This window comes from Nycticebus coucang, chromosome 19 (genome assembly GCF_027406575.1).
Source record: "Nycticebus coucang isolate mNycCou1 chromosome 19, mNycCou1.pri, whole genome shotgun sequence".
NCBI lineage: Eukaryota > Metazoa > Chordata > Mammalia > Primates > Lorisidae > Nycticebus > Nycticebus coucang.
Window position 1 is genome coordinate 23,152,639 of NC_069798.1, and position 27,845 is coordinate 23,180,483.

The following is a 27,845-nucleotide window of genomic DNA, read 5'->3' on the forward strand; positions in this document are numbered from 1 at the left end:
ACACTTGGTACCAAAACAAGTGACAAAGACAAAAAATATCCCGGACAGAGCGATAACGCAACGTGCAGAACAAAATTAGGAAAAATAGCCACAGATTCAATTTAAATCTCATTATAGATTGCCTTGAAAAAAAAAATCCAAGCATAACACGTGCAAAGAAGGAATGTAATGTTGTTCAAATGGTTTGGAAATAACGCCAGTTTCTAGTCATGTACTTGGTGTCTGAGTTCAAATAAGACAAATTCCAGCTGCCCCTGGGAGACATGCTTTTCCTAGTTCTACAAAGAAAAGTTATGAACTTGGTACGCCCCAGTCTATGCCCATTTCCCATTCACATCCTGTCTTAAGCACTTATGTAAAACCTGGGGAGAAGAGCTTCTGCCTCCAGAACTTTCTCAGAACTGTTCAGAATATCAAGCTCTGATTCTTGCCAAAGTATACATCTGGTTTGTTCTTTTTCCAAAGGAACATATTTTGCTCCATTCAGTGTATTAGGGGTCTCTTTCAGAGTGTATACTAGTTTCACCTTGATAAATTACAGACCCGGTCTTCCAGCTTGTTTTGATCACTGCTTATATTGGGTTCACCCAGGAGCAGACGACCCTGAGACAGAGTGAGAGGGCAATTCTGGAAGAAGGTAAAGGAACCACTGGCAGGAACGTGGAGATGAAACAGGGAAGGGAAAGCAACTGATAAAAGATGTACCACCAAGCCATTTACAGACAACTGAAGCTCAGACCTCAGGGAGAACACTGGAAATTGTTGTGTATAAATACACTATCCCCCTTATTTCTGTCTACAGAAATTGGCATGTGGTACATGCATGACAGAAATCAGGGAGACAGTGTATTTATACACAACTACCGTCAGTTAGTAATTCAGGGCCGCCTCTGGAGAGAGCTAATTCTCTGGGCCTCCTTCATGATGGGCAAAGCAACTTTGGCATCAGTGAAGAAATGCAGGAGCTGGCAATTTGGGTGAGCGAGCACCACCAACCAAAATATGGAGCAAGCCCCGCAGAGGGCTGATAACACCACTGGTGTACACTCTGTTAGAACCTGCTCTGAGAACCCTCAGAATTTTCTGATTTGACAAGCCTTCCCCGTAAGCGAGCGTGGGTCATAAGCTAATATATTGATAGATTAGGTAACAAAACCCGATGTGTGAAATAGGAACGTCTTCAGATTGCCTGTATCATTAGTTTGTACCTTCAGATTTTATATTATTTATGTTCATTAGATGTTTATCCCCCCACCCACAGAGTGCACAGATGTACAATCATTCATCTACCATACATGTTAACAAACTTGGGAATGATCTGGATAGATAATTGGTTTTGATGCCTATTCCTTCCAGAAAGAAAAGCCATGAATTTGTGAAAGTTATCATTTTTTGTAGAGATAAGCCCAACATTTTAATAACTTATTGTTAATGACATCAGACCAATTCACTCAGTCTCTGAGACATGGTTTTGGTCTAGCTTATTTTAAAAGGCACAACAAAAATGACATGGTCATAGTTGGATATGCAAGTAATCAAGTAAAGGGTTTTGAATTAATGTGTGATGCACAGAGGTCAGCCCAGCAACAAGCAGAAACTCAAGAATTATTTTCTGACCCACAAATCAATGCAGTTCATTCGCTACCCACATTGTTCTAAAGTCCCCTGTGCACTGATAGCCTATATGAGGACTGAGCCCCTAGATTACTTCACTTGCTTGTCCAATTCCTACCATTCCAAATAGAACTACTTGTTCCAAATTGCTTATTTAACTGAGGAATAATATGATTTAATTTTGTTGCATTGTAAAACTATCTTGGCCAATTCGCTTAGGTATGTTTCAGGAAAAATGTAAAACTAACTGCTATTTGATTAGAACTATAGCATAAACTAAAGAAAAAAGTTTATTTTTTAAATGGATAAATATTTTCCAAATATTTTTTAAAAATTGATTTAAAAAAGAACCCTCAAATTGAGACAAGGCTGAGCACAGTGGCTCAGGCCTGCAATCCTAGTACTTTGCGAGGCCGAGATGGGTGGATTGACTGAGCTCAGGAGTTCAAGACCAGCCTCACCAAGAACAGACCCTGTCTTTACTAAAAACAGAAAAATTAACTGGGCGCTGTGGCAGGTGCCTGTATTGCCAGCTACTTAGGAAGCCGAGGCAGGAGGATTGCTTGAGCTCAAGAGTTTGAGGTTGCTATGAGCTATGATGATGCCAAGGCACTCTACCTAGGGAAACAGAGTGAGACTCTTGTCTCAAAAAATGAAATAATAAAATAGAGACAAAAATGTGATTTTCTTCCCATAAAAAGAGCATAGTAGCAACAGAAATATGCTCCCAGAACTGTGAAAATGATAAATAAAAACAATATATTAATATAAAAGATCACCTAATAAATGAAATCAAATATACATAAAGGTTCTAAACTTTTCTATATGCTGTTGCCTGGGAGAATAAATCTAATAGTTCTTTCTCATGGGGCAAAAATATTTTGCTAAGTAGTCCTATTAGATGAAGGATATGTCAAAATATCTATTCGTCTTTGCTCTGTACTCAATAAATTTTAGACAGCAACTTTCATGGTTAGAGCATTCTTTACAGAGAAGATAAACTTTATAACTATCCTCCGTGAAGAATTATTAATCACTGAAAATTAATAGATTAATTTTTGCTTTATATATCATCTTCTATAAACTTGATTATTGAGAATTCAGCACCAAGAAAATGATTATAATCTGCTTTCAATATGAGGATAAAAATAAATGTGAGCCAGAAAAGTTGGAATATAAACTTTCCTGTGGGAACACTCAAGACACATGATGTAATCAATAGGTCCTATTATTAATTGAGTTCAGTCTTTCATGGGAAATCAGCCTTCTGGCTGATGTCTTTCAGCAACACTCTTATAAACAGCCCAAAAGCCTTTCTTCCGCAACAACATTATTGTTTGCAAAGAAAAGATAACAAACCAGATTTTTAAAAAATGTATAATGTATTTTAAAAGCATTAAAACCAAAATAAAGATTAAAACTCAATAAAATAAAATTTTAAATACACTTAGAAAATGGTTAGAAATTAAGTGTTGTGAACGAAAGTAACAAATGAAAAAGGAAAATCGTACTTAATAGCTGTCACTAAAAATTAGACAATAATATAGGAAGGAAACAACTTAAATCCGTACTTCATACCATAGGTTTTAATAAATAAAAATATTTAAAGATGTAAATACTCTAGAGATTTTGAAAGGCAGAATACCATTCACCATTCAAAGAGAAAACTGCACCAGTTTCTTTATACAGAACTATCTAATTTTATCTCCCAAAGCCAACTAAGGAATGAAATAGACAAGGAAATTGTAATTTAGAGAGCTAAACTAACTCATTTATAAAAGCAAACCAAGTTAGTGGAACTCCTGGAATTTGATGTGAATCTTTCTATGTTTCAATATACCACACTGGCATGTCACATTTACCTTAACAATAAAAGACATTGAGAATTTTCAGCAAATGATGGCAGGGAGAAGATAGTTTTACTCCACTCAGCTCTAGAAACTAAATAAAATAACAAATAGGATAAGAATACATAATAGAAAATAATCTGTCTTCAAAAAGAACTCAAAAATTGTTCCCAATTCCTCTGTACCAAACATATACATGTAAACACAAGGATGTCTGCTAAATATAAAACTTGTACCAAAAGCAGGATTTAGAACTAGTAACTATCCAAATCCCTTTCAGAGTTACTATCGCCTGGATGTGTGGGTCTTTCCAAAATTCATATGTTGAAATCCTCACCACCAAGAAGGTGGTATTAGGAGGTGGAAACTTTAGGAGGTGATTAGATTAGGAGTGCAATTTCTGGGTCATAAGCTAACATTTCTTTAACTTGTCAACTCAACAGTAATCAGGGAAATGCAAGCGAAATATAATACCCATCCTACAGACTGGCCGAAACTTTCAAGTCTCACTATGCTTTGGGTGTGGGTGATGGAGAACAAAGGAAACTCTCTTCTCCTGCTAATGAGAGCTCAAATTGGTATAGTCACCTGGAAGACAAGTTAGAGAAATGTTAGCTTATGACCCAGAAATTGCACTCCTTGTATACAACCTAGAGAAGTCAGAGGCATATGCTGATATAGTAGCTATGAGGATGGGAGCAGAGATGTGGTGATTGCTTCAAGAAAGGCGTAAGCCAAAAAATAAAAGCAGCCTCCACAAGCTAGAAAAGGCAAGGAAATGGATTCTCTTCTAGGAGCCTCTAGCAGGAATATACCCTGCCTAAGACTCCTTTCAGACTTGAGATCTCCAGAACGGTAAGGTAATAAATTTATGTTGGTTTTAGTTACTATGTTTGTGATAACCCTGTTACAACAAGAGGAAACTAATACAGAAAGTGAATTATTTATAGCAGCCTAGCCTGTGCAAATAAATAAATAAATACCAATAGCAAAAAATATCCAAAGCTTAGCGCCTGTAGCTCAGCAGCTAGGGCACCAGCCACATACACCAGAGCTGGCGGGTTTGAACCCAGCCCAGGCCTGCCAAAAAACAATGACAATAACAACCAAAAAAAAATATATATATATATAGCTGGGCATTGTGGCGGGAGCCTGTAGTTCCAGCTACTTGGGAGGCTAAGGCAAAAGAATCGCTTAAAGGGCAGCGCCTGTGGCTCAAAGGAGTAGGACGTCGGTCCCATATGCTGGAGGTGGCAGGTTCAAACCCAGCCATGGCCAAAAATTGCAAAAAAAAAAAGAGAGAGAGAGAGAATCGCTTAAGCCCAAGAGTTTGAGGTTGCTGTGAGCTGTGACGCTATGGCACTCTACCCAGGGCGACATCGTAAGACTCCGTCCCCCAAAAAACCAAAAAACTCCAAAGCAAATTTAAAAGTGAAAAAAGTAATTAAGTAAAAAATAATTGCAACACATATGACAGACACTAATTTCTTTTACATATGAAGGATGTTTATAAGTCTGTGTTAAAAACATCAGTAGCACAGAAAAAAAAAAAGGAAAAGGAAGTAAACATTTCAAATAAACGAAATACAAAGATCAACCTCTCCCTTCACGAAAAGATGCTATTCTTGCGTTTAAAAAATGTCCTTGTGTACCTGGTGTCATTTCTCCCTGAACCACCCATAGGACCAGGTAACTACCCTGACTCACTTCTTGAACTTCAGCCTGCAACCCCAGAATTAGCTGGAGAGCATGCTGGGAATGAGTATTTCCAAGTCTCATCCCTAGAGATTCTGACTCAGTAAATCTGGGGCCGTGATTTTCTACTGCATTTTTTACATATGGGTCCAAGAAATTTATTTCAAAAAGTACTGCCTACCATTTGACCTTCCGATTCCACGATTTCATCCCCAAACATCTTGAGCAGCCCAACTGCCATGTCCGAGAATGCCAGTTGTATAACTAACAGCATCCATGGTTATGCATACACTTTCCAACTTTGCCAAAGAGAGGCACGGCTGGCGTTGTTAAAGAAGCCACAGTGACACCTAAGTATTAATAATTACCACACTCTGAAACGGCTGTATAAGGGGTCAGGAAGCAAACTAAGATGACATTTCCAAGATAAGTATGTAGCAAGTATGTATAAGCATGTGAGTAATATGCTTTAATTAACACAGGGCTAGAAGTCGCACTATTCTGTCCCCACTTATTTGAATACATCCCACATCTGTGAAGTCACAGAAAGAATCAACAAAGGCACCTCTGTCAGGGTGTAAGTAAGATTTTAGGGTGTAAACTAACATCATCTTTATGGCATTAACGTAACATTTAGGGAACTCATGTTTAATCTCTGTGATTTCTAACACCCACTAAATAACCTGGTTGGCTGGCCCCTTGTTGCCATACATAAACTGGCTTTAATGAGGGGACAGGATGTTTATCTTCAGTGGAGTAGGTGAACAGTCAGATGTGTTTTCACAGCAACCACTCTAGGTCAAACCTTTGACAAGCCTTGTCTACCTTCGTCCATCCCCCCAGGCCCAGGCTAATGAACCCTTTTTGCTTGTGTCAGCTCTAGAAACTACTTGTACTTCATTTGACAAACACAGTTTAGGACCACAAATATATATATTTTTTAATTTCCTTTCCCCTAACACCTGCCTTCAAGAAATAGAGCTGCCCTTGGATATTTAAATAGCACCTACTAGTGACCCAATATTATGATAATTTGATGGAAAACGTTGCCTAACATCATTTGCATAATGTCTTTGCCTGTATAGAGAATTACATTTCTTTTTTTCAAAGAAAATTTGTCTGGGCACATATTAAATTACTAGCCTCCTGTGGGATTACTTTGAAAAATGCAATTGTGTTCTATGTGGATATGATCTGGACAACAAAAATATCCTGCCTTGTTGGACAATATTATGAAAGCATGAGAAAAACAATTAAATAGCAAGAGCATCCCTAAAACTCAACGTACACGGTCATCTGAGCAAATGAAATGCCACTGGTTTGACATCAAAAATAAGTAGCATAAAAATATTCTGCTTGTAGAACTAACTGCTAACCTCAATAGTTGAGTAAATGCTAAAGTATGGGAAAGTTTTTTAAAGCTAATAATATTCATCCATTGACTGTGTTAACTTCACATATGTAACTTATATTGGAAAGTGGCTCAGAATTTGTAAAAATTGACTATGGATAAGGAGATGGAATTCTTGCCCTTTCTTAGACACTAATTAACTGCATGGCGTCTCTGAACTATTGCTACAACACGGGTGGGAGAGAAGAAAGAGAGAGGTCCTTGGACAATACAGTCTTGATGGAACCCGTAAGCCTTAATATTTTATGCTTCATTCCTTTCATGACTGGTACTCAAGAAAAACAGAAGTAGCTGTTCTTTATCCACCCAAACTCACAACCATGACCAAGCTTTGTCTCTGGGAATTCTACTTTAAAATATCCCCACAAGTGTCCCAAGGAGTAAACACAAATGAGATGATGGGGCTCCTAGTCATCTCTTCTTAGTTATTGGAGAATCTTTTAAACCTGATCATGATAATAATTTCTGGATTCCATTTCTTGAAATTGAATGAGGAAGGCTCATGGGGAAGGCTGGAGGAATTCATCTAAATGATCTAGAAGCTATTTCTATTGCTTGTCCTTTACAACTCAATCTATAAATAGTATTCAAGTAGACCAAAAATTCTATATTTCAGAAGAAATCAGCCACTCATAGTGTAAACAAAAAGTGGAAAACCTTTATAAAATATCTCCATCAGACACAACAGTAGAGAAGAATTTCCTTGTGAAAAGGGATGTCACATAAGGATCTAGAATTTTTTAATTCCCTTAGGCAAATTAAATTATTCTAATTCAAAATTACCTGAAATAATACAAAAATACATTCCTTTAGCTGCCTACACAATGGTCAACCTTCCATATGACACATGTTCACGTGCGAGGCTGTTACTGGTTGCCTCCGCCTGCTTGGAAGTAGTGACAGAAAGACACTAAACTTCTCCCCGATCTCTGAGTTCCTTCTTAAGCTCTGACTGACCCATTGTTTATAACCATAAATCCTCTAAGGCATTCCTGTTGGTTTCCTCCATTCTCTACTGTTCTGCAATTAAGTCCCCCTACAATCAAAGGTCTCTGACATTTATTATTGATGACAGCCCAGAACATCGTATGGGAAGCACTGAAGCTTCTATACATTCTCCACCATCCTCTCAAATTCTCCTTCAGATGCAGACACAAAAACAAATTTTACTTGCAGGGCCATGATAGACACACTAATTAACTGCACGGCATCAGCCATGTTTTCTTAAACCTGAAATTCCATGGACTCGAAACACTCTATATTCTCCTCTTGTGTTTCTGTCATTCAAATCCTAAACAGTGTGGCACACTAAATATCCATTAAACACAAACTATCTCCATAGATGCCTATGAAATAGAAATACAAACATGTTGTCAGCCAAGGAACATTCTCACTCCTTAATACAAATTCTCACAGCCCTACTTTATCCCAAAATAAATCAAATGCTTTATAAAAGGATAAAAATAAGGCCATAGTAAGGTCATAGCCAATGAAAAGATCTTGGTAGGCTGGGTTGGAGAGAACTGCTGCCCACCACTCTGTCTCTTGAAAATGACCTCAAGCAGAAGCACCACTTGTAAATTCCCCCATATTGAGTGGTAAGAGGAAATTTCAACTGCGTCCCAAGAGCCTGAAGCTCACTAACTACGACAGACGATGCAGCTCGTGGGTGAAAATAATTTAATGCTGTTCAGACCTAAAAGAAAAATATACATAGAAGAAAAATTTTCTTTGGTGGATACAATTGTCACCTTTCAATCCTTTGGACAAAAAAAAAGGAATTCACAAAAATAATGGCAAAAGCTCAGTCAGATTGTAAAAAGTTACAAAAGAATATTTTTAAAGATTATTTACTCAATCATAGCTTATCATAACTCTTGGTTTAAAGACTTATCTAGAATATAATGAGTAGTGGATTATAAATCACCCAGCAAATGAAGGTTGTGTTAGCATTCAGAACAAATCTGCCCTCAAATTACATGCCAATCTAAAATACTTGTTCCACTCTTGGAAGACACTGAAATAAATCACAAGTTAATGCCAATTTCAAGTCAAGTTCTTTAGTCCCTGGAGAGACTTTTATTGAGATATTTCAAGTAAGGCCTCTGTTTGGAAATGCTTTCTTTAAGGTTCTTTCTGGGTAGACTCCACCACTTGGGACGTGATGATGTATTTTGAAAAATGATACCAAATATATGCTTTATCCTGTCACTTTATATATTCTCGAATTTGGTAGATATTCCCAAATTTAAGATTTGCCTGTGCCAAATACTGTCTCTCTGTAACAATATTTTTTCACTTGCTTAAATGTAATTTCCTTCTCTCTTTTTCACAAATATCTTCAACATATAACTCATTTCTCTTCATTTAAAGATACTATATCAGCCCTCCAATTGCCCACAGGCTTTCCTATTGCTCTCAAAAATGCTAAAACTAAGTTTCTCAAGACAGCAAGTGCTATTTAGAATACATTTCATGCCTTGGTGTGTGCCACACTTTTGGGGACAAGACACGATTGTAAGAGGGACTTTACCTAACAAATTCAATCAGTGTAACCTGGTTTCTTGTACCCTCAATGAATCCCCAACAATAAAAAATATATGCATATAAAAAAAAAAGAATACATTTCATGACTAGAGTCCGCTTTGCTTCTGAATTACAGTGATGGGATAGTGAAGGCAAAATACAAATTCCTATTGAAATTCTCAAACCAACATGTCTTATCAACTGAAGAACATTTTACTGTGTTTTCCTTTCATGTTTGTTGAAGCTGCTGCCAGGCTGCAGTTGCCTCAGGAGGAAGTCATTTCTCCTAAACCCATCCTAACAAAGTAGAAGAGAGAAATGAAAAGTGGAAAATCATGTTCTAAAATATCCAGATGTTGCTCTGATCATTTTCTCTTAGATTCTCGGGTTTGCAGCTTCAGCTCCTCCTTCATAAACACGGGTGATTATTTAAAAGGTGTACTTCCCCTATGTTATAGGCTTTCTCATATGTGGAAATGCCACAGGAGTGAGAAAACTGTTCTGCGGTTACTTTAAGACAATTACTCTAGACAATTTCATAAATCCTGTCTCCCAGAGTTTGAATTGAATAACCAAGAAAGAAGGTGCCATTATATGGAAACAAACACCCTGGTCCTAGTTAAATCAGAGTTTCTTCATCTTGATTTTGTTATTTCAGAGCCTCCTTAAAATTGAGAGTGCAGTTCATGCACAGGACTTCATGCAGAGAAAAGCAGGAATCACCTGAATTAAGAGATCCGAGTTTCATCACTCTGTCTTTTTCTCTGTACCTACCATACTTCAGGCCTGCTACCTTTTAACGATGGCCTCTGCTAAAAGTGTCATTCCTTGAAGTTGGTTCTGTCGTGGACGTGTGTGTGTGTGTTGTTAGTATATGTAATTTTGCTTTTACAATGTTGGCAGTAAGAAGAAGGCTTCTAATTTTATTCAGCATGATGATAGGTCCCGGCGTTTTAATTATTTTTTATGTTGTGAGTAATTTATTATTCATTGGCTATCTTCCCCATAAATCTCATCCTCACCCTGTAAGATTTTTCTTTGGTGTCCAACAAAGGGTTTCATTGCAATAAGAATCAAGGTGTGTCTAAGTTCTTACCCAGAGCCCAAACAACAATGCCAGCCTTCCAGACCAGACCAGGAGTTTGGGGTGGGAAAACAGAGTCAGTATAGAGCATCTTCATCCCTCTGCCCAGAGAGTGCCAGAGTTATCACCCATGCCCTCCTAAAAGGGCGTCTCGAAGCGCATCTTGCTGCAAAGCTGAATTCAGGACCCAGGAGACCAGGACTAAAATTAAATCTCACTGGACTTCGAGTGCGAGATTGACCCGAAGAAATGGACTGGCTTCTTTCCAGAAACATTGGCCTCTTCATCATTGTCACGGTAAGTAGAACTTGAAGGCCTGGGAAGAAAATGCAGCCCTGGGGTCTCCTCTCCTCTGTCTACTGTTTGGCTTCCTATTTGGAATTTATTCCATTGTAATCCCCTTGATGCAAAAAGTGTTCCCGGAATTCAGTCTCTGTTGATTTCGGAGGACTCTCTGTGCCTCAAGGGACCAAAAGCCACAGAGATGCAGAGTGGGAATATGGAAGAATTAGATTCGGATGGCCTCAGAGACATAACCTAAAATGAATTAAATGCTTGAACAGTTCTAAAATTTTAAATTGGAAATAAAATATTTTTTCTATTACCTTACACTTAAATCAGATTGCTGTGAAAATTCCCAGGGCAAATGGGTTCTAAATTTATAATATAGTAAAGTTGATTAAGCCTGTTTCTTTGATAGTTTTTGGCCAGGGCCGGGTTTGAACCCACCACCTCAGATATATGGGGCCGGTGCCCTATTCCTTGAGCCACAAGGGCCACCCAAGCCTGTTTCTTTTAAACTGTTATTTCTCTGTGAGTTTCTTCCAAAGTAGAGGCATGTTAACTGTGTCAACATTACATTACAACTTACTGTGAAATATTTAAGGTATGTAAGAATTTTTCGTTAGGCAGAAATAGCTAAAGAAAAATGATAAAAGCCTAGCAATCAGGATAAACTTCTTCTGGAATCATTAAAGCATTCCTACAGTGCAGGAAGGAAATATTTTAAATGAGCTATTTTGTTAAAGTAGACATGCCATTTTGGAAGCGCAACCGTTGCGTGCCCAAGGTGAGAAGTGATTTCTGTACAGGTACCAGGCATAGCCAGTACCCTACCTTTGAAGAGATAAGGCAGCTTCTAATTCCAGGTCCACAGAGGAACAATGATTCATCTGGCCAGTTCACCAAACTATTCCCAACACAATTAGAAAAGTTTATTTAAAGAAGCAATTACTCTCAGCTACCTGGGAAGCTGAGGCAAGAGAATCCCTTAAGCCCAAGAGTTTGAGGTTGCTGTGAGCTGTGATGCCACAGCACTCACAAGGGTGACATAGTGAGACTCTGTCTCAAAAAACAAACAAAAGAACAAGAATCAATTACCGTATTTTGCTGCATATAACATGCACTTTTGCCCGAATTTTTGAGGGGGGAAAAATAAGGATGCATGTGGTACACAGGTAGTGTGGCTCAGGAGTAGGGGAACCCTGAGGACTTCCCAGGGTCCCCTGGATCCTCCCTCCTGGGCTTCCAGTCTGGCAGGATCCAGGATCTGGTGGGAACTGGCCTGAGCAGTGTCTGCAGAGCACCATGATGGGGAGGGATGATGGTGGGACTGGTGAGGCAGCCCTCGGCCAGAGGCAGGAGGGTCAAGGCCTGAGGCCCAGTTGTATGAAGGGAACTGGGACCCCCCCACACACACAGACCCCAGGGACCCATCTGGCTGCCCATGGGCCAAATGACCTCAGAAATTCCCACCCTGCTGGTCACAATCTCAGCTGCAGTTCCTGACTTGGCAGTGAAGGAAAGGCTCCTAACAGAGCAGGAAGGAGCCTTCACAGAGCAGAAGGCTATGGGCAAACAGTGTGATCTGCACATTTACCGGGGGAGAGTTAGCTCTCCTCAGATAGGTCTCTCCCAGCTGGAAGCCTGCTACTTTCTCAAGGGAAGTTTTCCTGAAAGATTGGGCCAAAAACTAGAGTGTGCATTATACACAGGAGCACATTATACACAGCAAAATGAGGTAAGCTAGTTTGGACTAGATTAGGTTTAAATCTGTTGATGGTCATATGACAGAACAATTCAGTCAAAGAGTTGAGAAAAATCATCAGAAAGATTGGGGGGTGGTTATTAGAAAATTGTATATTTTCTTCCAAAGTGAATGAAGACAAATACACCGTAGTTGGTCACACCTCAGTCTCCTGGGAGTGTCTGCAGTGGGAGTATATCATAAGTTTGAAAAATGATTCCCTTCCTATTCTCAGGCAAGTGGCTTGATACAGACTCCTCTGAACATCAATTCCAAGAGATCAAGGGCAGCCATGGCTAGGGGAGCACGTGGGCACAGAGAGTGCCATTCTTCAGGAGTATAGATGTTCCCAAACTTCAAAAGTAGTGCAAGAGCCCAAAATAACCAAAAGGCACACAGATAGAAGGGAAGGTGGAAACAGATGCATAACTTTGCATTTTCTGAGCTTAGGAGAATGATTCTTTAAAAAGACCATTTTTTGAAAACTAAAACCAAAGCATTTTTAAACTGAGAAACACCACATAGAAGCATAATACCCTGGGAAAGTAATCATTATTTGCTTACTAAGTAATATTAAAGTCACTAGAGAAAGAAGCAAGAACATGACTTTGTCGTTAATAGAAATAGTAAATTATCAATATACCCCTTCTGTTACACTTTTATTGGGTCTCTCCATGCTTTGACTCAGAAAAAGCTTTTGTTTTCTCTTGGAAAACTGAATGTGTCAAGATTTTTAGAGGCAACTTCTAAGTGCTAAATTCTGTTTGGGCATGTTTTATGATAATATTATTTAATTAAAGAGTTAATTTTTCACCTTCTTGATCTTGGAAGAATATAATATGTCAGATTCTCAGGATCTCTTTCTGGTAATATTAGTTTGTTCTTCTGGGTAAACCTAGTTTTTTGATACTTAATTTTCCCAGTCTTCATTAATGCTGAAGTATTTGTGTTTAATAGTTCATAGTAATTATAATAGAATTAAATTCTTTATGCATTTCCAATATATCTTTAGGATATCAATTAATGTCTGGAATTGAGAAGTGAAGACTTCTAGCGTATTTCAAGATTAAAACAAATGCAAGAAATATTTAAGGAGAATCAATATGCTCTTAGAGATATTATAGGAAAATAAACATGCCTACCTGTCTTTAATTTTCTGAACTTGAACTCTGCCCCTTTTCCATTAACTAAATCAAAGAATCTCTGGGGCATCATTGCAGTTTACACTAATGAGGGTGTGGCGACCTCTCGGAGACTTACAGGTACTTATGTCTGCCACATCTCAACCACAGGAGTACTTTAAACAAAGTTTTGACTGACTTAACCAATAAAGGTGCCCAAAACTCTAAGTTACAATAGGGCATTGATTTTATACAACTCCTCTGGCATTTTTTAGAGGATCTAAGGATGTTTATCCTGTTCTCCAGCCATGAAACCCACAAGGGGATCAACCCTGAGCTGAGACTCAGAAGTCTCGGCTTTGAGTCACCCTTCCCCTTCTCAGTGGCTGTGTAACTTCAGCAAAAGCAGCCAGCTTCACAGGGCTTCACTGTCCCCCACGTGAGGATGCACGATTAGACATGACAGCACCAAGTTTCTTCCACTATGGAAACTCTGCAATTCTATAATAATCTGTACTGAATAGTTAGAACTTCAGAATATTGTTTTATAAATTTGGCTGGAGAATCTACAGACTTAGGTGATGTTATGGTTTGTGTACGTTTTATTAGAAAGAAATTGCTGAAAGTAGAACAGTGATTAAATAAAAGAGGCCTCTATTTGATCAAGTGGATAAGATCAACGAAAAAGAGTCATTTATCAGATAAGAATTTTTGTCTACATATAGTGACAATTTAAGCTACATATAAGATGTGAACTATAGTGATTTTTTGCCATTCATATAAGTGTATAGGTGATTATATACTCATTTCATAGTAGTATTGAGTATATTGGATACTTTTTTTTCCATTCTTGAGATACTTTACTAAGAAGAATATGTTCCAACTCCATCCAGGTAGACATAAAAGTTGTAAAGTCTCCATCTTTTCTATGGCTACATAGTATTCCATGGTGTACATACACCACAATTTGTTAAACCATTCACGGGTCGATGGGCACTTGGGCTGTTTCCATGTCTTGGCTATTATGAATTGGGCTGCAATAAACATTCTGGTGCAAATGTCTTTGTTTTAAAATAATTTTTGATCATCTGGGTATATACCTAGTAGAGGAATTATAGGATCAAATGGTAGGTCTACTTTTAGTTCCTTGAGTGTTCTCCAAACTTCTTTCCAAAAAAGTCCTATTAGCTGGCATTCCCACCAGCAGTGTAGAAGCATTCCCTTCTCTCCGCATCCATGCCAACATCTGTGGTTTGGGGATTTTGTGATGTGGGCTAATCTTAATGGAGTTAGATGATATCTCAAAGTGGTTTCGATTTACATTTCTCTGATGATTAAGGATGATGAGCATTTTTTCATGTGTTTGTAGGCCGTGCGCCTGTCTTCATCAAAGAATTTTCTGTTCAAGTCTCTTGCCCACATAGAAATGGGGTTATTTATTCTTTTCTTACTGATTAGTTTGAGTTCTATGTAGATTCTAGTTATCAACCTTTATTGGAAGCATAACCTACAAAACTCTTCTCCCATCCTAAAGGTTGTCTGTTTGCTTTACTTACTGTACTCTTGGCTGTGCAAAACCTTTTTAGTTTGATCACATCCCAGTAATGTAGTTTTGGTGTTGCTTCAATCTCCCAGGGGGGTCTGCCTCATATATTCTCCCAGAAGGGAGGGCAGATATGGGAGGCAGGAGAGTATTTGGGGGGACCTCACCTAATGTGCATGATTCAATGGTACATTTCAAAACTATTAAGAAATGAGTATAATTGTGCTGGATGTGCTACTTAGTTCAATGTAAGCATTTCACATTGTACATCAAAGCAGTACCCTGAACCCCATAAATGCATCAATGTACAAAGTAATGATTTAATAAAACCTAATAATAAATTCAATAAATTAAATTAAATTAAAAAGATGTGAACACTTCCACTAAAGAGCCTGACTCTTGGAAAGTAAAGAATTTGGGTAGTTAAACATACAGATATCATCTCATTATAAGTTGAAAGCAGGCAACAAAATTTAAAAACACATTTAAAACTAAACTAGCCACTTACCATTTTAGTTCTCACACACAAAAAAAAGTGCCATTTTTTATAACGTGGAACAGAAATTTGTTTTTATTTATTTTGCCAGGCAAATTTCCAAAAGTATAATGATGGGGGCGTGGTGGAAATATACTATCTGATTTGGTTTTTTATTTGTACTAAACAGAATGGCCTAGACAGCATTAAATGATTGGTTTCAGTCTGCTTATTAAAAAAAAAACTATAAATGTCCTCATCACACAGAAAGTTACATGGAAGCAAATTTCACCTCTATTATTTTTCTTCATATAAGTGGCTAAGGAATTGCTAAATACATTTTAAATCAAATGAACAAATTTATAATTTTTCCTTCAAATTCCTACAGCTTCTGTGGTGAGAATACCACCTTAGAAAACGTGTTATATCCTAAGAGATATCTAGTGTTACCACCGTACATAAACTGCAGGTTGGGCATCACTCAGTAATATCTACCTGCAGACTTGTGGGATAAAAATCCTGCCCTAAATTATTTCAGGGCTCTTGAGACTCTTTGAAGCTTTCCTTTGTTTAAAGACACCCCTGTTTCTTTTTTTTAGAGAACCTTTGAATCCTGAGTATGTAGTCTGATGATTCCTTTCTAGGTCTCAATTATCAAGGGAGTTTCCTCTACAGCAATGAATCCATTGTTTGAGCTGCACTGCTGTTTCCTTCTCTTCCCAAAGTGGGATTGCAGCTGGAATTCCTCACTCATGGAGAGCAGCTCTGGAGAAGGCCGTGTGACAAGAGCGCCTGGGCTGAAACCTGCAGACGTTACTTGCATGAGAAATGTTTGCCCCTCCTTTCCACGCAGAAAATTACATGGCTTATAAACTAAAATGCCATTATTGATATACCTTCAATTATAAACAAAAATAGTATAATTAGGCTTGAACTTGGCATCTCTACCATGTCCCTAGGAGGGTGGCAACTGCATTACTCAGTTATTTTTATAAGTATTATTCAAGAAAAAACTGGTTATTAATAAGTTGGTCCTAGATACAAATGTATTCAAAACTAACTTCAAAAAGGCAGTTTCACCACAGGGATTAAAAATAACCCATTTCAGTAGCTACTACTTTAAATACATTCAGAATGAGAATATCTATTCCACAATTGCAATAAGCACATACTCTGTGTTAACTTAGACTTCACCTATCTTATATACAACCATCATATTCTCTGTAGGAGCAAGTATTGAAAAAGAAAACAAGGTCCAGAAAAATTCCTGCAACTTGGTAAAAATTAGATGACAATAGAATATTGTACATCCTATGATTCCCCTCCAAAATGTCTGTATCATATTTTGGCAATGAAAATGTTTCAATGGATGAATGGCTTTAATTTCTAACTTATCATTCCTCCCAAGTCACTTCATCTTATATTTCCACCTACATATTGATGGGCAACTTTAATGTGGTTGGTGGCATTCAAAGAGAGCTTCAGTGTTCCCAATTGAGACCACAAGGGAGCTGGTTCTCCAGAGCTTTCAGTTATGCACTGCAGTCCCAGTACCTACACTAAAGAAATATTCTACAGTCAAATTTATTTCAACATATTACAAAAATCCTCAAAGGTAAATAGAAGTATTCCTATTTTACAAATTTAAAAACAGAGCTCAGGACACTTTCTCTTAAAAAAAAAAAAAAAAAGCTCAGCAGATAAATTAGCTCACCATCAGGACAGTTAGAATTTGAACCCAAAACTCTTTGAATTCTAGCAAATTCACTCCCTTCCCCTTTGGGGCCAACATCCCAATCCTTCTTTTACAGTGTCTGATCCATCTCATTTTCTTCTTTCACTCACCTGCACACCCCCTCTTTAAACAGGTAGCTCTCTTTGGGCAGGAACCATGTCTTACTCATTATATTCATTCCATTAATGCAACGTGTTATAAGGACACTCAAAGATAAAAGGAAGACAGGAAACTCTCATCCACCAGGCGCAGAGAGACTGTAACACATTTAGGATACCACATATCACTCCAGGTTATTCTTGCTCCTTCAACTGAAACTTGCCTCTGACTTCCTTTTCTAGGGCTCTACCATTGTGGCACTCCATTCAAACACCTCCACTGTGTGTGTGTGTGTGTGTGTGTATACCCAGGCTCCCAGACCAGGACATGTAAAAGGATAAAAAGATGCACCTGGGCCACATGTGCTCTGAAAAGGTGACTTTTATAGGCAAGTAATTTCTGGGCTGCTGGGTAGTGTAACTGAGGTTCAGGCCGTTACCCAACGTTGCACTAAGGGGATGACGTCATGTCACGTTTCTTCCAAAACACATCATGGTGCTCTAGCCTGGGGCAGCAGAGTGAGACTCTGTCTCAAAAACAAAACAAAAACCCAATATTGATAATATTCTTAAATTCCATCCTTTGCAACCTTTCAACTTTATGATAAAAAGATTTAGCTGCCGTTATAGAAAGATTTGAGGAAGCATATTGTGTTTTCAAAAATTTTGTAGGATTGCATGAGCAAAACCTTTTGAAAATCTCTACAAGACAATATTAAGAGTAGTCAAGACAAATGTCAATATTTACTCAGAGCCAGGGGCTGAAATTTTATGATGCTAAAATTCAAATGAAATCAGAACAATTTGGTAAAATAATATCAGGTGATTCAAAAGAAGCTTTAGGTGTTGAATAAATAGGATAATCAGTAAAATGATGATTTAGGTCCATTCTTGGTTGCTATTTTAACACTGCATAGGTACAATATCAACCTTGCAGTCTTGTTGGAAGCAAACAGAAACCAAGGTGAGTACGCATTCTACTAAAAAGTGAAAACTACCTGCCACATCTCTGAAAGACGAGCAGAGCCCCAGCTTAGACTCATTCATTACGTTCAAGTTAAAATTAGGTAATCAGGCTGTTTAGAGCTCTGAGGTTTGGCAGGTGGCTTTTCCTCACCAAACTGGATGACATAAATGATATGATAACTCTGCTGTGTTTGTCTGTCAGGCCTAAGATAATGTCAGGAAGGGGGGGGGAAGGAACCAGAGGAAGAGAGTATCACAGAGGGAAAGGAAAGAGAAAAGTAGAGAAGGGGAGGCAGAAAGATGAGTGTGTGTCTAAGGTGAGAAGGGGGTCCTTCCTAAAAACAGGGCATGACAATACACCAAGAGTCCTGGCTTAAGCACCATACAAGGTATCAATGTAACAAAAACATTGGCACCCCCTTAATATTTTGAAATTACATAAACAAATAATTAAAATGGAGTCACATGGTGAGCTCACCAACCTTCTAGAACCCATCCAAGCAGGGCTTCCAGTTAACCTCCCACTGAAGCAGGTGCCTGAGAATCCCATACTGGAGTTTAGCCTGCAGCACCAAACTGCAGAATGCGTGGATTCTCAGCTATCCTAAGGCCCCGTGATCTGAACAGGAAAACAGCTATTAAAGTGATACACAAAGTATGAAAATTATGTCTCTCTCTGTTAATTGACGTGAAATTTTACCACAATCATTGCTGAGTACAAAAAGAAAATTACATGTACAGTTTCTTTTGAGTCAAAAAAATATAATATGTATATGTGTTTGTGAAGAAAAAGTCTGAAAAAATAATTTGCCAATCTCCAGATAATGCGATTCTGCATGATTTTTTTACTTTTATGTATCTTCTAGATACATCTGCTTTTTTAGCAACAACAAAAATCTAACCCCCCAAAGGCAATATTTAATATAAAATGACATATCATAAGCAATTGAAGAAGACCATCTTCTGTTAAATAATGATCTACTTTTCCAGGAGGTCTAAATATTTCACTGATGTCTAATAAAATTACATGTGAGAAAGAAAGTTGAGTTAAAAAGAGAGTCTGCCCTAATGCCAGATTTCTAGTCTCTCTTGTCCCCTTCTGGACTCAGCCCCCACTCCTCCCACCCTCTCCTGCACCTCCTCACACCCGAGGAAGCTGCTCTGCCTCCAGTTATCTGTCCCAGTCCTTCTCCAGCCTCTTGGTTCATTGGTTTTCCTCTCCTCCCTGACTAGCCAAAGCTCACAGTAGTATCTTACGACCTCTCTAAGGATCTACCCCAACCCTGGGACAGCCAGCCTCGCGGGTTCTCCTCCCACTCTCGGGCGGCCAAGTTCATAGAAGGCCAAGTTCGTAGAAGGCACGATGGGCTGCAGGTCCTAGACTTACTTCCTCAGCTCACCTGGTCCACAAACTCTGCATCAGCAGTGGAATAATAGTTTATTCTCTCTGTTTCTACTTTTCTGAGCTCATGTGTTTCCTAAGGCACAATGCTGGCTGGGTCTGCCTTTCCTTTGTATTCACAGCGTTGGCTTCCTGTCACCTTCCCTACCAGAGACCCTGAGAGACCTTTGACTTCTCTTCTGGCTCCTCCCCTTTCCAGCTCACCCCAGCTACCAAAGCCCCGTGATAGGCAAGTGCATAATTTCCCTCCACTTAAACTTGGAAATGGTGTTTCTTCTTCATTGCATTCTTCCGAGCTTCCATTCCAGAAGAAGAAATATTCTTTCCCCTTACCAGGTCTAACTTGTTCACCTGCATTTCTGATCCAGCCGTTCCTGTTCTCTCTTCACACAACTGTCAACGACTTCTCTGTTTCTTCCCCCTTCTCACCCTCCTCTCTTTTTTTCTCTCCCTACCCCTCCTTCTCCACAAACCTCTTTTCCTCTTGCTGTTGACCGTATATTTGAACATGGTTTCCCAATCTAAAAAATATGCTTTCATCTAATTAAGCCCTCTAACTGCATCGGACCTCTCACATTTGTTTTATCTTCTAACTTGTTGAAAATGTCATCTAAAATTGCTCTTTCCCACATCTCAATGACTCATTCCTGAAGATTTGACTCCTGACACCTGCGAAAGTTAGTGACGACTGCCCACGGTAAGGTCCCCAGCTTCCCCGGTTCCCAGCCTCATAGATCTTGCTCCAGCAGAAAACCCATCAAAACTCCCTCTGTGTCTAACGTTTTGTTAGTGCACTCCGCTCGTTCTGTCTCCTTTCTAGATACTTCTTCACACGTCTTTGTCAATTCCCTTCTCCTTCCTAAACCCCGTTTCCTTACCAACCTCACCACCCCCCTTCTTCTCTCACTGACAAAGCTCGTCCCGCACCCTAACCCTGCTCTCTCAACCCTTATGCTCTTGGTCTGTCTCAGCCCTCTGCTCCTACACGTCTCCCTCTGTCCCCTGCACTGAAGTCTCACAAGATTGTTCTCTGCTTACTTCATTTGTTGTTGTCGTTGTTTGTTTGTTTTTTTGAGACAGAGTCTCACTATGTTGCCCTCGGTAGAGTGCCGTGGCATCACAGCTCACAGCAACCTCAAACTCTTGGGCTTACGTGATTCTCTTGCCTCAGCCTCCCAAGTAGCTGGAACTACAGGCACCCACCAATGCCCGGCTATTTTGTTGTTGTTGTTGCAGTTGTCGTTGTTGTTCTAGCTGGCCCGGGCTGGGTTCGAACCCGCCAACTTCAGTGTACATGGCTGGCACCATAACCACTGTGCTGCGGGCTTCATTTGTTGTCTTAAACTGTCGCATTTAGTATGCTCATGTTCTTCAACTTCAAATAACACTAATGTTTGGAAAAAACTCTACTTTTTCAGATTTTATATCTACTTCAAATATTTGATGACATTGAAAATAAAGAAAACAAACTTAAGTCATCATCTCCCTGCAGGGGTTCTCCCCTGCTGAGTGTTCTGTTTCTATTAATAGCACTTCCCTTCCGGCTGGAGCCAAGTGTGTCTCCAAAACTGTCTCCCCAAAACTGTCTCCCCTCTCATCCCACAGACTGTAAGCCCAGCCTTATCAGTTCTTTGGGGATATTTCCACTTTCTTTTTTTCTAGAGCCACCTCAGCACCTAGGTTCGTGATCAATTTGCCTTACTTAAGTAACTGCTAATTCTTAGTGTCTCGACTTGAAGTGTTTTCTTTTATAACCCTCCCTCCATACAATAATCTGTTTTAAAGACAATGTTTTTGCCACTCCCAGTCTCTACCTGAAGAAGTCTACACATTTTAGCACTGTCTATAAAGCACTTCGTGATCTGCCCCCAAGCTGACATTCCAAGCCCTGTCTCCCATGGCTCCCCACTATTTCCTCTACCTTCCAGCTAATAATATTATTTGCCATTTCTGTAACACTCCCTGAAACTGAGAACCCTTACGCTTGTGTCCCTGTTTTACTCTGGCTGAAATGTTCCTCCCCATCAATTCTTCTTGTCAAAACAGCCTCACCCAGCAGAGCCCTTTCAAATCCCCACTCTCCTTGGAAGGCTTCCTGAAATCCACTTGCATAGCGCGTGTCTTTTGCTTTGCCCTCTGCTGAGCACGCTGGGCCTCTGTTGAGGCAGGTATCCTCCCCTGCCGTAGAGCCCTGTGGTCATCTTCTCTGAAAGTTAACAGACTTTGCAGGGCAATTAAAAAAGGGCTCTTGTTATTCATTTGTATTAGCCATGTTTATTCCATATTATTAACAAAATGTATATTTAAGGAACGAATTAGTAAAAGAATATTCTCAATCTTTTTATGAATTGTTTCCTTTAAAATATGTAAATGCATCTGGGCACCTATAGCTCAGTGGTTAGAGAGCCAGCCCCTGTGTACTGGGGCTGGCAGGTTAGAACCCGGCCTAAGCCTGCTTAATCAAAAAAAAAGAAAAGAAATTAAATATGCAAATGTATACTAATATTGTACCTTCTATCACAGGTGGTGCTGGAAGTAAACAGTGAATTTATTGTTGAGGTAATGTATAATATGACTATTTTCCTAACTCTCATTTATCAAGCTATGTTAGTAGTTCATTTATCTTTCTTAACTTATTGCAAAGCACAAGAAACAAAGTGACACTGTAGAAGAAAGAGAGGAATTTTAGATACTTATCAGCAAGCAAGACAATTGGCTGTTTATCAATGAGAGAAAGATACAAAAATTTTAAAATACGTAATCACAAGTAAATAGGAACAGAACCCGGTGCCATTTAGAGTAGGACTTAGGAAATGATGCTACTGCCTCCTTCTCTGTCTAGCAGGGCTTTATTTTAGTATAGTAGTTCAACTTGTATTATAACCATCTCAAGTCACTGGAAAAAATAAAACTATTCCTCTCATCTCTGTTTGGCAAGACAGGGAATATAGGCCAAGCACAATGGCTCACACCTGTAATCCCAGCACTTTGGAAACCTGAGACAGGAGGATTGCTTGAGTCCAGGAGTTTGAAACCAGCATGAGTCAGAGCAAGACCCCATCTCTGCAAAAGACAGAAAAATTATCTGAGCCTGGTGACACACGCCTGTAGTGAGTGCCAGCTCCTCAGGAGGCTGAGGCAGGAGGATCCCTTGAGTCCAGGAGTCTGAGGTTGTTGTGAGCTATGAGGACCCCACTGCACGCTAGCCAGAACAACAGATTATAACCCTATCTCAATTTTTTAAAAAGTGGGGGATGTATGGTACATTTCAGAAAGTTGTATCCAACTAAGATTTTTAAAAATGCAAATGCACTTGTTTTTGAAAGGATATATTGCAGTCGATGGAACATGGAAATGGAAATTACCATTCCTCCCCGAAATGGTAATTAAATGAAGCTTAGCTTAAATAAACATATAAGCATCTATGTTTCAGAAGCACATTAGGATTTACAAAAATAAGTGTATATATGTAAATGTTTATGGATGTATATGAATATGTTTGTACATGTAGTAACATTTCTGAACTCTTTGATAATATGAGATTCCTAAGCTTCCATCAAGAGTAGCAACATAGACTGCAAAGGGAAAAACATACAGCAAACAGAGACACACATGTACATCGAGGAGCCACACAGATGTCCGTGGGATTATTTTAAGAACCACCAATTTAGTTAACATTATTTTTCTAATCCTGCAATAATATATTGGGATGCTTAACCATCGTGGTGTCCTTATCAACAGAAAAAAAAATCCCTTCCCTCTTTTGGGTGAGCCCCAGTCATCAGCATAATGTTCATTTTGTAATGGGATGTGCTCACTTGGAACAGAGTAGACCAACGGGGTCCTCAAACTGCGGCCCGCGGGCCACATGCGGCGGTGTGATTGTATTTGTTCTCGTTTTGTTTATTCACTTCAAAATAAGATATGTGCAGTGTGCATAGGAATGTGTTCATAGTTTGTTTGTTTGTTTTTTTAACTATAGTACAGCCCCAGTGGTCTGAGGGACAGTGAACTGGCCCCTTGTTTAAAAAGTTTGAGGACCTCAAGGTAAGGTAGGCACAGCCCCTATCAGGTGATGACAGATTGAAAAAAGAAAAACTATACCATCTGTATGGTATAGCACATTATGAGCTCCACATGCAGCTGATTAAACCTGTTACACTAGATTAGTGGGAGTGAGATGATTATAAAAGAAATAGCATCTGGGGTGATCACGCTCTACTGTAAGTCGTAAATTAGGGAAAACTTTCTTTGTCCTTCAAATTCAATATCATCCTTTCTTCTGTATGTACTTTACAATGTTACATAAGTGTCCTCACTTAGTAAAATTGTTCTAACACTGTGAGAAACATGAGCCGTTTTTGCTTAAGGTGAAAGAATTAGACATTGAAAATGGCACGACAAAGTGGCAGACCGTCAGAAGACAAAAGCGGGAGTGGATCAAGTTTGCTGCGGCCTGTCGAGAAGGCGAGGACAACTCGAAGAGGAACCCAATTGCCAGAGTAAGTGACAGAACAAGCAGGCAACAAATGCTTGCACAGGGGAGGAAAGTTCTCAAACATTTCCAGGAGGCTGTCATTTGCTCATGCTGCTGAGATGCTAACACAGAGCAGGTGGCGAGTGGAAGATCCTGGAAGAAAGGGTTGGGTCTCCAGCACAATTAGTCATCATCTGCCCATACTGACTGTATATGCTGCAAGAAAGTTATTCTCATGGCGATAGTCTGAAGACTAACCCTCCAGAAATTCAAGTGATTACTGCACTTGACAAATTCACTCCAAAAAAGGAAGGACGGTGTCCAAAGTTCCCATGGCTGTCTACATCCAGCGGCTAGGAGCATCTTACAATAATGGCTCACAAATAACGGCTACCGATATTGAAGGAGAATTAAAGAAAGGATATGTAATAAATTGATCCACGAAGGATGGATCCACATTAACAGCTTCCTTAGCTTTTTCTGGGCATCTTGACCTTGGAGCACTATTGAAATCAATTAAAAAAATGATATCCCAGAATTCCCTCCTTCCTTCTTACAGCCTCACATTAGCAATACAGTAAGAATTATCAATAATGTTAAGAGATACAGCCTCAGCTCAAGAAAAGAGATTTATTCTGTCAGAAGTGTTCAAATCAGAGGGAAGGTTTTAAAATCATTATTTCCATTCAACACATAGGGATAGCTTTATGTTATCCCACTTACATTTCATAATCTTTCTTTTTCTTCGTATTTTGGAAGTTCCTTGGGTTTTCTTCTGCATAAAAAAGATCTTTGAATTAGGGATGAGCTAACCAAAGTTGTACATAGTATTTCCAGCTGTCTTAACTTGACTGTGAATGTCTGGATACTAAATCTTAATATTTTTCTGAATGTTCTCATCTTCAGTATAAAAGATTTCAAAATTTAAACTATTTTGGTGGAAGTTTATCAGCAATAGATATAAAACTACTAAAACAGTATCTACATGGTGGAATATTTTCCATCAAATCTACATGGCAGAAAAGTGATGCAGTTGGTTTAAATTAAAATGAAATTATAACTTTTAGCAATATCTCTAAACATTGTATTTCTCCCCTCTGATTTTCACTATTTATCTACTACCACTTTGACTAAATCTCAGAGTCTAGGTAGGATACTTATTAATGTGACACAATTTTAAAAAAATACAGAGTAAATATTGTGATTTCCTCTGTCAAACTTTCTGTATGCAAAAATACCAGATAATTGAACAATGTATTGTTAATAATAACAAATCTAGCACCAAGTGCTTACGTGCCATATATGTGCTACCTCATACAACCCCCTTCAACAAAGCTATGAGATAGACGGAATTATCCTCACTACAAGCTGGTCTAGGCAAAGTTAAGTGAATTCCAAATACACACAGAACTAACACAGGTTGCAATTCAAGGCCATCTGGCTACAAACTCCTTTTTTAATAATTTCCTTATTACTCCACTACACTCTGAAGTTTATTATCTGCTCTAAATTAAATCACATTCTAGCCACTTTTCTCTTAGATTCGATCAGACTGCGAATCAAACCACAAGATTACATACCGGATCTCTGGGGTAGGGATTGATCGCCCACCATACGGAGTATTCACCATTAATCCTCGCACTGGGGAAATTAACATCACTTCTGTGGTAGACAGAGAGATAACTCCACTTTTTTTGGTAAGTCACAGTAGCCTGTTCATATTAGGCTTTTCTCTCCCTTTTAAAAAAATATTTTCTCAGGACTAAGGCTTATTTTTGACAAAACATAGTAAATAGAAACCAAATAAAGGGCTTGAAGGGATGGAAAAAGTATGAAAGTAAGTTTGTAGTAGAGGATTTTCTGGCATGTTGCATATGCATGTAATCAAGTGTCTCGATAGTATTTAAATTATTGACTATAACATGATCTGAATTCACTGGGAAAAAATTGTTTCTTCGCATATTTGCTGATGTATTTTCAAGCCTGCTGCGTAAGTTCCTTTGGTGGTGAAAGAGTTTTTTCCCAACTTTTCACAGATCTATTGTCGGGCCCTGAATTCAAAGGGTGAAGATTTAGAAAGGCCTCTTGAGCTTAGAGTCAAGGTTATGGACATAAATGATAACGCCCCAGTCTTTTCACAAAGTGTGTACACGGCCAGCATTGAAGAAAACAGTGAAGCAAGTAAGTAGAATGGTTCCTTCTGTGCATCACACCGGATCTGTTTTTCTTGGTGAAAAGCTTTGGAGGATCAAAACACAGGGAATTTAAAGAATAGAAAAAGTCACACTTGGCCAGGTGTGATGGTTCCCACCTGCAGTCCTCATATTCTGGGAGGCTGAGGTGGGTAGACTGTTCAAACTGAGGAGTTCAAGACCCTCCTGAGCAAGAGCAAGACCCCATCTGTACTAAAAGTAGAAAAACTAGCTAGGCATTATGGTAGGCTCCTGTAGCTACTTGGGAGGCTGAGGCAAGAGGATTGCTCAAGCCCAAGAGTTTGAGGTTGCTGTGAGCTGTGACACCATGGCACTCTACCGAGGGCAACAGAGTGAGACTCTGTCTCAAAAAAAAAAGGAAAATGTCACATTTGTACTTTTAATAAGCCCCACAAATCATAACTTATAACTAGAGCTAGAAAAAAAATCATGTCTAAAATGCTAAATATCTTCTTATATGTGTAGCCAGTGTTAAGCATCTTTCTCAAAGATTGTTACTGGTAAGATGATTAACTTAATCCAAGTTGGTAAACTGATAAAGAAACCATGTATATTAAAAAAGACTCTGTTCTGGTCTTTTCCTTAAAAATTTTGACTGAATCACACCAGGTAGAGGGTGATGGTGGATGAAGTACAATTGTGCCATCAGATCAGTCACTGAGGGTAGCTGTCTTCACAGCCTGCACAACAAGTTGTGTTATGTTCTCTCTTTTTTTTTTTTTCATTTCTTTCTATCCTACTAAATTCCATTTCTAACTCTACTAATTTAGGATTTAATCATTTAAGGAATGCAAGTACTTTATAAAGAGTTTTATAGAAGCAAACCACCATAATTTTGTAATCACTGGTATGCTGTAAGTAACAATCTTATATTCTCATGGAAAGCTCAAGCCAACCACTCTTTCTTCTTATACCTAATGATTGGCTGAATTATTTCTAACAAAGTCCCAACCATTCTCTACCTCCATCTTCATTTCTAGATTCTCTGGTAGTAAAGTTAAGTGCCACAGATGCAGATGAAGAAAATCATCTGAATTCTAAAATTGCCTACAAGATCATCTCTCAGGAGCCTGCAGGTGCACCAATGTTCATTCTGAACAGATACACTGGAGAAGTCCGCACCATGTCCAGTTTCCTTGATAGAGAGGTAAAGCCTTCTGTGAATGAGTGATAGACAAAGGCAAAATTATCCGTGTATATCCTTACTCCAATATAAAGGAGGAAAGAAAATTCACTTTTTAATCACAATGAAAAGCCCAACTATACAATTTCATTTGATGTGCATATAAAAGACATGAGAAATAGTGGCATTTGAATGTGTTAGATTACATTCAAGACAAGACCTAAGTTCTACAATTTTTTTCTATCTTAATCAAGCAACACAGTATGTACAATTTAATTGTGAGGGGCTCGGACCGGGACGGTGCTGCAGATGGACTATCTTCCGAGTGTGACTGTAGAATCAAGGTTGTAGATGTCAACGATAATATCCCCACCTTAGAGAAAACTTCAGTAAGTAGTTATTCTTACAATCCTTTTTCCATAAGTGTTAATAATTGATTGGCTTTCTTGCTAATTCATGAGCCCGTTTCTGTTACACGTCTGAATGTAC

The 27,845-nt window shown here is 38.8% G+C and overlaps 1 protein-coding gene across 1 annotated transcript in view; it reads left to right on the forward strand.

Annotated features, from left to right (window-relative positions):
• The first annotated feature begins 10,292 nt into the window (after window positions 1–10,292).
• Window positions 10,293–27,845, forward strand: part of DSG4 (desmoglein 4) — a 46,156-nt gene continuing 28,603 nt past the window's right edge. The window contains exons 1-7 of the mRNA XM_053571831.1: window positions 10,293–10,474; window positions 22,067–22,102; window positions 23,914–24,045; window positions 25,562–25,717; window positions 26,057–26,201; window positions 27,214–27,380; window positions 27,611–27,745. Coding sequence (XP_053427806.1) covers window positions 10,427–10,474; window positions 22,067–22,102; window positions 23,914–24,045; window positions 25,562–25,717; window positions 26,057–26,201; window positions 27,214–27,380; window positions 27,611–27,745 — 819 coding nt within the window. The 5' untranslated portion in view covers window positions 10,293–10,426. The remainder of the gene's footprint in view (window positions 10,475–22,066; window positions 22,103–23,913; window positions 24,046–25,561; window positions 25,718–26,056; window positions 26,202–27,213; window positions 27,381–27,610; window positions 27,746–27,845) is intronic.